This window comes from Phacochoerus africanus, chromosome 6 (assembly GCF_016906955.1).
Source record: "Phacochoerus africanus isolate WHEZ1 chromosome 6, ROS_Pafr_v1, whole genome shotgun sequence".
NCBI classification, from domain to species: Eukaryota; Metazoa; Chordata; class Mammalia; order Artiodactyla; family Suidae; genus Phacochoerus; species Phacochoerus africanus.
The window spans coordinates 36,720,153-36,735,012 of NC_062549.1; the positions used below are offsets into that span (position 1 = coordinate 36,720,153).

At 38.8% G+C, this 14,860-nt stretch overlaps 1 protein-coding gene across 1 annotated transcript; it reads left to right on the forward strand.

Annotated features, from left to right (window-relative positions):
• The first annotated feature begins 127 nt into the window (after nucleotides 1–127).
• FBXO43 (F-box protein 43) lies at nucleotides 128–14,213 on the forward strand. The gene is made up of 5 exons (XM_047782850.1): nucleotides 128–169; nucleotides 2,634–4,105; nucleotides 6,772–6,874; nucleotides 13,656–13,859; nucleotides 13,965–14,213. Exons 1-5 carry the CDS (start codon nucleotides 128–130, stop codon nucleotides 14,211–14,213), a joined length of 2,070 nt encoding a protein of 689 aa, XP_047638806.1.
• The last annotated feature ends 647 nt before the right edge of the window (nucleotides 14,214–14,860 follow it).

Sequence of the window (14,860 nt, forward strand, 5' to 3'; positions counted from 1 at the left end):
CGCAACCTCATGGTTCCTATTAGGATTCGTTAACTACTGCGCCACGACGGGAACTCCGTGCATAAATAATTTTAAATTTATATTTGAAGAACCACATTTTCTTTGAGATCAATGTCCTGGGTTGAAAATGATGAAAGGGGAAAATGACACCAGAGAAGGCACGGTGGAGGCAACTTCAAATGTGTAGATGAACAGAAAAAAAATTAGATTTTTTTTTGTATGTTTAAAGCAAGCGGTCTGTAGTTTTTAGCTGGGAGAAGATATCTATGCACTCCCACTTTTGTTTCTAGTTATTTGCCTCTCAGTTTCCCAAATTCTAGAATGGTGAGACACCTAGTGGTGACGTAGCGGAATAGAAATATTTGTTTTAACTCAAAAAAAAAAAGCGCGACCTAACTTTACCAAACTACTTGAGTGAAAACTGTTACTCAATAGAGTGATTCTCAACGAAGGGGAAGCATTCGTGGCTGGAGGTGTAATTTGAAAACACATTCTATCTTATTAACTTAATAGTTTGAAAACAAAAATTGTCTTAAAAATATAATACAAGTTATTGGAATGCAATGTTTGATCATCCTGGCTGGTAAGCATTGTACCAAAGAGAGCAGTGATTCTCACAATCTGAGGGGATCTAAATCAGAAGAGAACATGTGTGAGATTTACCAAAGTGGAATATAGGTGTTAAAAGTTGAAAAACACATATACTTTGCCCAGTAATAATGATCTTCTAATGATCATTATACTGTGAAGAAACTTTTTGGTTTTGTGGTTACAGTAGCAATTTTTTAAACTCAGGTTCATTTACATATTTAACTGGTGTAATTTTAGCATAAATAAATTACCTTCCCATTATACTCAACTAAAATATATCTTCCCAGGATCTTTTTTTTTTTTTTTGTCTTTTTGCCATTTTCTTGGGCCGCTCTCACGGCATATGGAGTTCCCAGGCTAGGGGTTGAATCGGAGCTGTAGCCACTGGCCTACACCAGAGCCACAGCAACGCAGGATCCGAGCCACGTCTGCAACCTACACCACAGCTCACGGCAACGCAGGATCATCAACCCACTGAGCAAGGGCAGGGACCGAACCCGCAACCTCATGGTTCCTAGTCGGATTTGTTAACCACTGCGCCACGACGGGAATTCCACCAGGATCTTTTTAATGGAGAAGAATTTTGTACTGGGTCTGGAGAAAACTTTGAAAGAATGACAATTTTCTTAGTGTCCTTTGAATAATCTGGAGAAGTATACTATGATAACTTATCTTTTTTTCTTACTCTTTAAGATTTATTTGAAGTTTTTGAAAAGAAGGAATGCAGGGATACTGTTGAAAAGGTTAAAGAGTAAAGTATTTCTTAATGTCATTCCTTCCAAATGTAATTACTGATCACAATTATTTAATTTGCTTGCATTCTTTATCTGAAATTTCAAGAATATTATAAAGGGTGAATTTCTGACAAATAGAAAATATTTAGAAGATGAGACATAGAAGATGAGTATAACAGGCCAAGTTTGAAATGGTGTTATCTGTGGGGCAGGGGTTCATTTTGGTTAGCTCAAGAAGAATATGTTAGTAATTTATCAGTGAGCCAAAAAGTCTTTGCAAAAGTGAAAGTCTGGGATTTCAGACTCTGTGAATGGTTATGAGGACTGGGTTTCTGAGACAGGCCCCTGTTATAAGTCTTAATAACATTATTCTAGAGTTGCTTAGCCAAGTTGCAGTTAAGTCTAGTGGCACCACTCATTTGACATATTTCCCAAATACATGTTTTGTTTTTAGGCTGAACCCCTGACATCTGGAAGTTCCTCAGGCCAGGGATTGAACCTGAGCCACAGCAGTAACCCAAGCCACTGCAGTGACACTGGATCCTTAACCCACTGTGCCACAAAAGAACTCCCCAAAGACCGGTTTAAATATTAGCATATAGTTGTTTTAAGCAGCTATATTTACATCATAGAACTTTAATTAAAAGGAAATATCCAACTGATGAGATGTAAGCCAGCACAAAAAAATGGAATATTAAAATTTCAGTAATGTGCTTTACCACTATTAAAATCATAAGGTAATAAAATCATCTAAAGATGATGCCGTGAGATTTTTTTTTCTTTTTACAGCTGCACTTGTGACATATGAAGGTTCCCTGGCTAGGGGTTGAATCGGACTGCAACTGCAGGCCTATGCCACAGCCATAGCAACTCGGGATCCAAGCCACATCTGTGACCTACACCGCAGCAATGCTGGATGCTTAATCCACCGAGTGAGACCAGGGTGAGGCATCCTCACGGAGACCCTGTGGGGTCCTTAATCTGCTGAACCCACAATGGGAACTCCAGATTATTTTTCTTTTCAACTCCTGTTCCAGAAGACACTTGTGCATGGTGCCTAGACAACGCTGCGTCAGGTCACCTGTGAATATTTATATCCTGGAAATGTTCGGTTCTTATGATGTTAAAGCATTATTTTAAGTAAGATACCTGGAGTATATTGTAGAGCAGATTTGTTTTTTAAAGTAACTTTTTTATTGCCATAAAATTTTTCATTATTATTTATGCTCATAACAAGTAATATGTATTGATGTGAGCAGCCAGGCTATTCATTTCAAAGGAAAAATAAAATTTGTTTTCACTTTGTAGAAACAGATTTTGAAGATGTCAGGGAGGCACTCAGGTCAAGCTGTTGCTGGAGCAGGAAATGAGGAGGGCTCTCCTACTGTCAACGTCAAGTACTCCAGCTTCAGAGACTTCTGTTCCACATCTTCATTTCAAGACAGTGGCTACAGTGAGCTGTTAAAATCATGCAGCTTTGAGAATACAGATAAAGAATTTTTTGGAAAGAAAGCAAGAAGCTCAACATTAATCCATGAACATCCTGAAACTTCAAGTCTGGCCTTAACACATAGTTTAGAGTCTCCTATTCAACAAGAGCGATTTGTCTTCCCTAAGGAGGAAAAGGATAAAACCCCAGAACTTTGTGAAACTCCTAAAATCAGTGGGAGAACGTTTTTACCACGCAGAAGGTTGGACATATCTTTCTCTCTTCTGAAGGCAGATTTTGAATCACAAAATAGTTCTCTCGAAAGTAGTGCAAGCCAAGTTCCTAATTTAGAAAACAAATTTCCAAGCAGTGCTTCAGCTTTTCCAAGGCGAAATAATTTTAGTTCTTTAGTCACTAGCGCTTCAAAAACAGAAGAAGCGACTTCCAGCAGTCAAAAATTGAGACTTAATTTTTCTCAACAGAAGTCTTCCACAGTTGATGATTCCAAAGATAACTGTGGCCTATTTGAGGTTGAATGTATATCTCCGATTCAGGGCAATAGTTTTAAAGACTCTATCACACATGACTTTAGCGATAGCAGTCTGTGTGGTAATGATGAGAATACATATCCGGAACTTCTGGGCTCCTCCGCTGGTGGAACAACTTGTGAAACAGATGAGGACATATTTGTGACTCCAATAAGTAATCTTGTAGCAAATGTTAAATTTAATGCAAGTCAAACTGAAGCTAGACGCAATATTTCAACACCTGAAGACAGTGGTTTTAACTCACTTTGCTTGGACAAATCAGAAGATTCCCTCTCTGACCAAGAGGGTTCTTTTCAAGACCTACTTCAGAAATATAAGGGAAATCTAAAAGCTGGGGACACCATAAAAAAGTCAAGGCGTCTAAGAAGGTTGAGAAGACTGTCCACCCTTCGGGAGCAAGGCTCACAGTCTGAGACAGAAGAAGAGAAGCAGATCAGCCACTCCGGCTCTGAAACAACACCAGCAGCTGCTTCAGATACCTCAGAGGGTCAGCCCAGCAGTGACTGTAAGGGCAGGGATTTGAGTTCAAGCTTTAAGAGTTTATCAAAGACCCCAGCCTTGCAGTTAGTGCATGAGCTCTTTATGAAAAGCAAAAGAAAGAGATTCCAGCAAAATGGTGCACGTGGACTGTTAGAAGAAAGAGACGAGGGAAAAATAGCTGCTCTACAACGTGTGCTTGCAGGACTGATCGGGAAGAAAATGGGTATAGAAAAACTGGACATCTTAACAGAATTAAAATACAGAAATTTAAGGCATATTCTTGCTATGGTTTTAGATTCCTTGACTGCAGAAAGCCTATGCAGGTAAGAAATAAATTTTTTTCTAAATAAAACTGCCTTTTATCACCTTTTTTTTTAAGTTGGAAAGATTTCCTGTTTTTAAAAATTTTTTTTAATCTCTGGCTTAGTTACCTTATTTTTTGTTTGTTTGTTTGTTTGTCTTTTTTACTTTTCTAGGGCTGCTCGCAGCACATGGAGGTTCACCACAGCCACAGCAACAACAGATCTGAACCGCGTCTTTGACCTACACCACAGCTCACGGCAACACCAGATCCTTAACCCACTGAGCAAGGCCAGGGATTGAACCCACAACCTCATGGTTCCTAGTTGGATTTGTTAACCACTGAGCCACAACGGGAACTCCCATTAGTTACCTTATATTAAAGGTGTTTTAGTGAAAGTCTTCAGTGTCACAGAAATTTCAGTGTACTGAATGCTGCTCTTATAATAAAAGAGAAACTAAGTCACATATTTAGGAGTATTGAAGGTAGAAACTAGGGTTACAAAGACTAGAATGAGACTATGTCTCTTCTGGCAGTTTGGGGGAATGCAGGACTATCAGCAGACATGCCCCTTGAGTGTGCCATGATCAGGAAGGGGGGAAGCCTGGTGGAACAGGATTAGAGGTCATGGTTGGAAGAGGACAAGCAGGAGAGTTAGTGAACCTCGTTTTCAGTAGGTGTGTATCAAGAGTTTGGTTCATAGAATCCTTATTCTTTTATGACCCCTGCTTCTGTGAAGACCCTTCTTCCCCTTCCCCGCATAAATTAAGTGTAGGTTATCATAGAGAATTGTAGAATTTCATAACTGGAAGTCTTCTGAAATATCTAGTCCTATCATGCATTTTCCAGATGAGGAAACTGAGCTACGAAGAAGTGACTCAAAGAGGAATATATCCAAGTCTACCACAGCCCTCTGATTTCTAAGCCCATATTTCCCTGCAAGCTCTTATTAAGGTTTAAGGCCTTTCAGAATGGCCTTGATCAAGAATGTATCTGGTGTAACCCAAGTAGGATAATAAGCAGATTAATGATCTATATTTGCATATGCCTTGAAAAAATGTTTAAGTGAGGAGTTCCCATCGCGGCTCAGAGGAAATGAATCTGACGAGCGTCCATGAGGATACAAGTTCTATCCCTGGCCTTGCTCAGGGGGTTGAGCATCCGGCACTGCCGTGAACTGTGGTGTAGGTCGCAGATGTGGGGCATTTCCAAGACTGTAGGGTAGGCCAGCGGCTACAGTTGCGGTTGGACCCCAACCTGGAAACCTCCATGTGCCACAGGTGCAGCCCTAAAAAAAAGTGTTTCAATAAGATGAATTTTTTAAAAATTGAGATGCTTGATATATGGGAATTTAATTTTTATGTGCTGAAATATTTGGATACAGACCAGTTAAAATAAAAACTTGGGTGACAGTTTTGGGTGCTCACTCGTGGGAGCAAATGATATTCAGTTGTATTTCTATAATTGTGTTTCTTGCCCATCTGTCCAGATTTAAAGTGCATATACTGCAGAGTGCATATATAATGTTGGCAGTGCTTATTCTTGGTAATGTGAGAGATTATAGTCAGTTGAACTAGCTGGGGCAAATACCCAATTATGTATTTCGTTTCTTCCCCATTAATGAATGGCTTTCTGCCTGTTCCTCTCCAGCTATCTGATATAAGACACATATATTGGCTTAGGGAGGGGTGATGGCTGCCGAAGTGGCCGTGGTAGCTTGAAGAAGGGTAGTGTTGACAACTCAAGTATAACCTGGGCTCCCCCATAACAAGGGGCTTTTTGTCCCCCCAACCTTCTCCTGGCCTTCTTCACTTGAGTGATTTGTAAAGTTAAAGTAATAAAACAGCTGAAGGATTAGTTTTTCTGTAATAATTAATATAGTCAATGTTATTGAGAAGCAATCACTAGACATTGTGTTTTTCTTTAGCTGCTTCACTGTCATAAACTTTGGTTTATAAAATAGGAACTTTGCAGTGCTGCCCATAATATTTAATACAGTTGGCCCTTGAACATCCAGGGCTTAGGGGTGCTGATCCTCTGCCATGCAGTCTAAAGTCCTTGAATAATTTATACTTAGCTCTCCATATAGGAAGTTCTTCCATTTCCAGGATTCAGCATCCCCAGATTCAACCAAGCAGGGGCCATGTAGTATTTACTATTGGAAAAAAATCCACGTGTAAGAGGACCCACAGAGTTCAAACCCATGTTGTTCAAGGGCCAACTTTTTGGCATTTAGTACTTCCAATGAAGCATTGGCTGTTCTTGTGTTTATTTAATCAGAATGACAGAAATTTGTTAAATCCAGTAATAGGGGAGATTTATAAAAAATCTCTTGCACTATAGGTGATAATTATTTGGTGCATGTCATGTTCCAAATTTTTAATCTTAGTGTCACATATAAGTAAAATCCTCTTAGTCTCCCAGTGGACTCACTTGGGTTTATATGCAATTTTGTTATTTCTTTAACCATTTATAAGATAGTAACCTATCAGTATGATACTGGCATATTTTAATATTTTAATAGATATTCTTCCATAACTATGCAGATCAACTTATATTTTAATGTAAAATTTTAGGTTTAAAAACAACTGTCCAAAATCTTCAAGACAAGTTTTTCTTATTGACATGTGTAAAAAGTGTTAATTCTGCAGAATATATACAATATAAGGACTGGTCTTTTCATTACAGTGTTTGGAAAGTGAGCAGAAATTGGCGTGAAATTATTGCTCAAGATAAAAAAGCAAATCAGAGGAGGAAATTTCATATCACACGACTGAAAGCAGATTCCGAGGTAATACGTATAACACTGTTCTAAAATCAGCAGTATCCCGTGTTGCTAATTTGGTTTTCCTGTGATCTTTTAACCTTTCCGTTTACTAACATTCACTCCTAAACTATTTTTTCCAAACTCCATTTCTACCCAGTTCATAGTTAGAATAGACTAGCTGACATCAAGAACCTCTTACCGGGGGAGTTTGGGGATAGTAGAGGCCAACTATTATATTTAGAATGGGTAAGCAATGAGGTCCTACTGTGTAGCACAGGGAACTACACCCAGTCTCTTGGATAGAACATGATGGAAGATAATAAAGGGAATGTGTATATATATGTACGACTGGGTCACTTTGCTGTACAGCAGAAATTGGCATGACACTGTAAATCAACTATACTTTAATAATTAAAAAAAGAACCTCATACTGCGTTTTGTTGTTGTTGAAGTATATATGCTGCTAGCATCAATTGAGTACCATTTGAATAGGATATGCAGGTTCTATTCATAATTAAACATCTTTATAGCATTTTCTATCCAGCCTTTTGAGTAGGTATTACATGCCACTTGCTCAAATTACAATGGTGAACATTTTTGACATGGTCTCTTCCCTTTTAGAGCTCATACTCTGTGGGTGACACTGGTATAAACAGGTGATTATAATACAGGTATGTTAGAGGAAGCCCAGAATTAGCTCTATTGTAACACTGAAAAGTAATGTTTGACAAATGCTGGAGAGGGTGTGGAAAAAGGGAAGCCTTCTCCGCTGTTGGAGAGAATGTAAGTTAGCGCATTCACTATGGAAAACAGTGTGGAGGTTCCTTAAAAAAGCTAAAAATTGCCATATGATCCAGCAAGCCCACTCTTGGGCACATATTTGGACAAAACTATAAGTCAAAAAGATATGTGCACTACTATGTTCATAGCAGCACTATTCACAACAACTAAGGCATGGAAGCAACCTGAATGTTTATCAACAGGCTAATGGATAAAGATGTGGTACATATACATACTATAGAATACCGCTCAGCCATAAAAAAGAATGGAGGCATTCCCACTGTGGCGCAGTGGGTTAAGAATCCAACTGCAGCGGTTCCAGTCACTGCAGAGGGACAGGTTTTATCTCTGGCCCATCACAGCAGGTTAAAGGATCCCGTGTTGCTGCAGCTGCAGTGTAGGTCACAGCTGTGCCTCAGATTAAGTCCCTGGCCTGGAAACGTCTTATGTGCCACAGGTGCAGCCATTAAAAAAGAAATCCCATCATAGCTCAGTGGTAACAAACCCTGCTAGTATCCATGAGGATCCGCTTTGATCCCTGACCTTGCTCAGTGAGTTAAGGATCCGGTGTTGTCATGAGCTGCAGTGTAGGTCACAGATGTGGCTCATATCCTGCATTGCTGTGGCTGTGGTATAGGCCAGCAACTATAGCTCTGATTTGTCTCTAGCCTGGGAACTTCCATATGCCATGGGTGCAGCCATAAAAAGACAAAAAAAAAAAAAAAAAGAAAGAAGAGGAAAAGAAAGAAGGCCTTTTGCAACAACAGAGGTGGATACAAAGATTATCATATTAAATGAAGTCAGAAAGACAAATACCATATGATATCACTTATATCTGGAATCTAAGACATAGACACAAAGTAACTTACCTTCACAAAACACAAAAAGACTCACAGACATAGAGAACAGACTTGTGGTTGCCATGGTGGAGGGGGAGGGAGTGGGATGGACTGCGATTTATATATATCTATATATACTAGATACAATTCAGCATCCTATGATAAACTACAATGGAAAAGAACATAAAAAGGAATATATGTATACACATATATGTATGAATCACTTTGCTGTACAACAGAAATTAACACATTATCAATCACCTATACTTCAATTTTTTAAAAAAGGAGTGTTTAATACTTGGGAATCAAGAGAAGGGAAGAGTACATCTCAGCTCAGCCCTGAATGATGAGTTAGACAGGTAACAACAGTGTTTCAGCAGAGGGAATAGCAATATTTGAAGAACTGGGGGTGAGTGAGCCTGGCAGATTAGTACTTGTGAAGCATCTTAAACTTGGACTCCCTTGAAGATTTGCGGTCCAGCTTTGAAGTTATAAGAAAAGTCTTACAGAAGCTGATTAATTCTTCCTGGGAGCACTGCTTTGTGTAATAAGCATCTGATGACTCTGGCACCCATATTTACTGTATATTCAACTTTTAGACCTTTCTTAAGCATCAGTAGCAAAGGAAATTCTGAAAGTTAAAATCCTTATTCTTGTTCTAGTAAAAAAATGTCTAATAACATAAGTAAATTTGTAATTTGACTAAATGGAATAATTGAAACAGAGCATAAACAAATATGAACACCTAGATACAGTTTGGGGGTTTCTTATGTCAAGGAAATATTGGGGACTGCTATTAACTAACATATTGACTTTCTATTTTATTTGAAGAAAAATTTTAGCTTCTCACCTATGATAATCCTTCACATCTTATTCATGGCTCTTGGCTACTTAACTATAGCTATTGGCTCTGGGAACTTGTAATAGTGAAGGTGTTAATTGCCTTCTTAACATATCTTTTTAGAGTGCTGCCCTATATGCTAAGGACAGACCAAAAAAACAAATTTTTAAGCAAATACCTATTAATATTAAACTTTTAGCTCCATGTACTCCTTCCATCCTATGCAGAAGAAACGTGGTTGTGTTGGCAAACCTTCGGGTAATTCTAAATACAATGTTCTACCCTCAGATCCTAGCCATCACTTTTTATTAAAATCTTGGTTTCTTAAAGGATTATACTTTTTTTCTTACTTGAATTTTTTTCCAAAACCTTTTTGGCCACACCCACACCATTCAGAAATGCCCAGGCCAGAGATCAAACTCATGCTGCAGAGGTGATAACACTGTATCCTTAACCTGCTGCACCACCGGGGAACTCTGAAAGAAAAATTTTTTTTAAAGTAGGAGTTCCTGTCGGGGCTCAGTGGTTAATGAATCCAACTAGGAACCATGAGGTTGTGGGTTCGATCCCTGGCCTCGCTCAGTGGGTTAAGGATCCAGTGTTGCCATGAGCTGTGGTGTAGGTCACAGACACGGCTCAGATCCCATGTTGCTGTGGCTCTGGCTCCAATTGGACCCCTAGCCTGGGAATCTCCATATGCCTCAGGAGTGGCCCTAGAAAAGACAAAAAAAAAAAAAAACAGTAAAAACAGGTACATGGTTTAAAACATTAAATTGGACTTGGAAGCTTCTAACAAACACTTATTCTCCTGCCTTTCCTGTTCTTGGTTCTTACCCCATTGAGGCAATCACTTCCAATTCTTTAGTTGTTTCTTCTAATATTTACCTCCATATTTCTAAATGGCATGCCTTCACTGCTATTTCTTGTTTTGTTTTGTTCTTCTTTAGAGGAAGTACGTTAATTCTCTAACCTCTCACCACTGCCTGTCTACCCATCTCTCTCTCTGCAGTCCTTTCTCCTAATTTATGAATGTGATAACTATACTATTATCTATATAGTGTGGATAACTATACTATCATTTGAGAGTGAATCAGAATTAGGTGCTGACATTATTAAGACTGTGCTGAGATTGTTATGAATTTTTACAGCTGTAACATCTAGAACAATATGATTGTATCTTTTTTCTTATGTAATGTTTTTCCTCAGAGTTAATAATTGCCCAGTTTCTTTCTTTATTTCTTTTCTTTTTTTTGCTTAGTGTTTCTCTATACAGATCCCTGACTCATCTCCTATTATCCACCAGAACTGGAAATCTCCTCTGTGTAAGTCTGAATAAATTGGGTATTCTACCTGTTCCTTCTTTTCCTCAGAGACATCTTTCCAGATGCCCTTTGGCCTCCTATTCCCAAATGGACTGGTTGCTTTCCACCTGAACTCTTCTAATGTGTATCATTAACCAAAACAGAAAAGTTAGAAAACAAAGTCGTTTGGTGGTTTTCCTCACACTTATGTAGCATCACTGGAAGCTCCTTGTGTGTATTAAAAAACACACACCAGCTCTGTGTAATAGGATCTCAATTTTATCTGCTTGCTTTTTAGCAGTGAGAATGATCATTAAAATTGGAATATCACACCTTTTCCATTGAATTTCTTTTTTAAAAAATTTACTATAGTTATTGCTGTTTTCTTATAATCATGTAAATAACAATAAGGTGACTCCACTCTCAAATTTAAATATTTTCTGGTGACGTGGTGGTGACTATTATTTTGAAAAAAGTTGGTGCCCACATACATGTGTCTTTGTCTGACTGCTTGGCCTTTAAAATGTTGAGAGATAACAGCACACATTTTAAGCTCCAGGAGGGCAGGGATTAGACGGTTTTATTCACTTGGCATTTATTCGATGTTTTATGTGTATTTGTTAAATGAATGAATGTTTCTTCTGCGGCTTCAGTTGAAATTTGCTTCAACAATATCTCTATTCATTTTTTGGTGCATGCGTCATTATTGCGTTTGCCAACTGCATCGAAATCCAACGGTTGTTTTCTTTTACTGTGCTCTTGTGTCATATGCTTCTAGCCTAAGCTGTAAATCATTTATAAAATGTAACATAAAGAGATGTATTGAGTCTTTGAATATGTTCAACTGTATTCATTCTAATTTCTGAGCAAGGCCAGGCATCGAACCCACATCCTCATGGACACTATGTCAGGTTTTTTTGGTTTGTTTTTTTTTTTTGGCTTCTGAGGGCCGCACCTGCGGCATATGGAGATTCCCAGGCTAGGGGTCTAATCGGAACTGTAGCTGCTGGCCTACACCACAGCCACAGCCACGCCAGATCCAAGCCGCATCTGTGAATTAACACCACAGATCAGGGCAATGCCAAATCCCGGACCCACTGAGCGAAGCCAGGGATCGAACCCACAACCTCATGGTTCCTAGTCGGATTCGTTTCCACTGCGCCATGATGGGAACTCCCTATGTCAGGTTTTTAACCTGCTGAGCCATAACGGGATCTCCCATTCTAATTTCTGAAAACCAATGTTCATCCATTATACTTAGGCATATGTTGTTAAGCTGTTTTTTGCTTATTTATTTATTTATTTAGGGCCTCACCTGTGGCATATGGAAGTTCCCAGGCTAGGTGTTGAATATGAGCTGCAGCTGCTGGCCTACACCACAGACACGGCAATGCGGGATCCAAGCTACATCTGCTACCCACACCACAGCTCACTGAGCAAGGCCAGGGATTGAACTGCATTCTCATGTATGCTAGTTGGATTCATTTCCGCTGCACCACAATGGGAACTACATAAACTTTTTTGGTTTTGTTTGTTTTGCTTTTTAGGGCTGTGCCTGCTGCATATGGAAGTTCCCAAGCTAGGGGTCGAATCAGAGCTGCAACTGCTGGCCTACGCCACAGCCACAGCAACGAGGGATCCGAGCCACATCTGTGACCTACACTACACAGCTCACAGCAACGCCAGACTGTTAACCTACTGAGCACGACCAGGGATCAAACCTGCATCCTCAGAGTTCCCGTCGTGGCGCAGTGGTTAACAAATCAGACTAGGAACCATGAGGTTGTGGGTTCGGTCCCTGGCCTTGCTCAGTGGCTTAAGGATCCAGTGTTGCCATGAGCTGTGGTGTAGGTTGCAGACGCAGCTCGGATCCCGTGTTGCTGTGGCTCTGGCGTAGGTCGGCTACACCTCCGATTAGACCCCTAGCCTGGGAACCTCCACATGCCACGGGAGTGGCCCTAGAAAAGGCAAAAAGACAAAAAGACGAAGGAAAAAAAAAAACCTACATCCTCATGGATACTAGTCATGTTCTTAACCTACTGAGCCACTGTGGGAACTCTGTTGTTAAACTGTTAATCACATAATTTTTCATGGCCATTTGCCTCATTTCCTATACTCACCTTACTGTCAGTTCCCGTGCTTTAGCTCTTCCCCGTTAGGACCTACTTGTGGCAAAGGAAGACTACTGAGGGAGAGGAAACATGATTATAGTTGGACACTTGAGGAAATTCACGTGTAGTACATTTTATTTTGATAATTGGTTAAGAATACCAATTTTTTTTTTAAGCTTACTATTCCTAACCTTAACAAAATTGAAGGCTGTAAGGATTGCGTCTTGAAAATATTTCTTGGCTAAATATTTGAGTTATGTGGAAATTCAGTTGAAATAAGAGACTCTTTTTACTTCTTTTCAAATATCAAAGCTGTATAAAATTCAGGTGTAAAAATTAAGTCTTTACGAGTATTTGATATCTGTAAAAACCAGCCAAGTAAATTAGATTTCATAGTCTAACGAGGCCCATTATTCTTCTGACATGAGGCTAAGGTAAGACACCTTCAAAGAATTCCTTGGTGTCCCATAGCAAACTTTGGAAAGATTCACCTCTCTTAGACCTTGTCTTAAAAGGGGGCTTGTAAACTCCAATCTGTGGGCCAAGTCCTGTTCCTCACCTGTAATTTTAAAGTCAGTTTTATAGGAGCACAGTCCTGCTCTTTCTCTATATCTGTGTTTGCTAAAAAAAACAACTGAGTAACTTGCAACTCTCTGGCCCTCTTCAGGAAAAGTTCACAAACTCATGTCTCAAATAGAAAAATAACTAGTCATGCAAACTTCAAGCTAGTATTTATCATTTAAATTTTTTCTTTTTACATTTCTTTGATTTTTATATGCTAGATGAGAAAAAAAAAGTTTCTAAAAGGGAGTCGTTCAGGGAGAAGATTCCAGGGGTGGAAAGTCACTTCCAAACATTTAAATAATGTGCATCAGAAAGCTGTCCTGGAAATTGTGATATTTCAGTGTGGACCCCTCTTGTCTTTCCCCACAGGGGGCTGTATTAAATGTTGAGGATGCTGCCACTCGGCTCCATCTTTTAAATCGAGCGGCTTTAAGGTCTGTGCAAGCACAGGCTAGGACACCAGGTTTTCAGAAAGAACAAGTTTCAACGTTTTCTCCTTGGGGAGACGTTTTGACACCTATAGCAAGCTCTTCTGTTACTCACTTAAATAGTAAACAGGAAGAATATGTTAAGGTGAGTATTTATCATAAGTTATTAGAAAGAAATATTTACAGAGTTTAAAATAAAGCAGTTCTCTAAGTGAAGCAGGAAGATTTAGTGTGTGTGCTTTTGCCACAGGTTGCCAAAACACTTTTTATTGATGAAGCATTAAAACCTTGCCCAAGGTGCCAATCCCCTGCTAAGTACCAGCCTTATAAGAGAAGGGGACTGTGTAGCCGCACAGCCTGTGGTTTTGACTTTTGTGTGTTATGTTTGTGCGCTTATCATGGGTCTGAAGAATGTAGCAGAGGAGCAGCAAAGCCAAGAAACAGAAAAGATGCTCTTCCAGGAAGTGCCCAGAGTAAGCGGAATTTAAAACGCCTCTAAAGACTTTCAGTGTAAAAGAAGCATTGCCCCTAGGCAACGTGTCGTTTGTCTGACTTAAAATTATGAATATTTTGAAAGCATGCAAGTCTTCCCATCAATGACAGATGATGATTTAGTTCCTATTTTGTATATAGTATGATCCATGTCATTGTATGTTTTCTTTGAAGTAGTGAGTTTTGAAAAGAATCTCATTTTACTATGTCATTTTTACTCATTTTAATAACTTAGTGTTTTTAAATAAAGAATTTTCAGTGTTATGTATGTATTTAACTGTTTCATCTAACATTTAAAATGTGTACATTTCATCACTATGTGTTGAAATGTTCTTTCACTTTTCAAAAATAGTTTGCCCAGTAATATTAAAAAATTTGAAACTTGAGACAGATGGCCTTATAGGTTTCAAAATTTTTGAATATTTGACTGAAATGAAATACAAATAAAATGTTTTCAGAAGTTCTGTTGAATTTACTCTATCATCTCAATCTTTCTCTTAATTTACTGAGTATCATATTTGAGCAGACTTCTGGATAAATAAAATTTACCTACTATTGATAACTAAGAAGATGTAAAAAGTAAATTATTAGCTATATGTGGTTATTCACAATGAGAGTCTTAGCTAATAAATCCCCATAAGGCAACACATAAAT

What these genes read in the sequence shown, in the direction of transcription:
- FBXO43 (XM_047782850.1), top strand. Translation starts at nt 128, where the DNA reads ATGATGAAAGGGGAAAATGACACCAGAGAAGGCACGGTGGAG. An exon ending in CCAGAGAAGGCACGGTGGAG is followed by an intron (nt 170 to 2,633) that starts GCAACTTCAAAT and finishes TTCACTTTGTAG; the next exon opens with AAACAGATTTTGAAGATGTC. An exon ending in GACTGAAAGCAGATTCCGAG is followed by an intron (nt 6,875 to 13,655) that starts GTAATACGTATA and finishes CTTTCCCCACAG; the next exon opens with GGGGCTGTATTAAATGTTGA.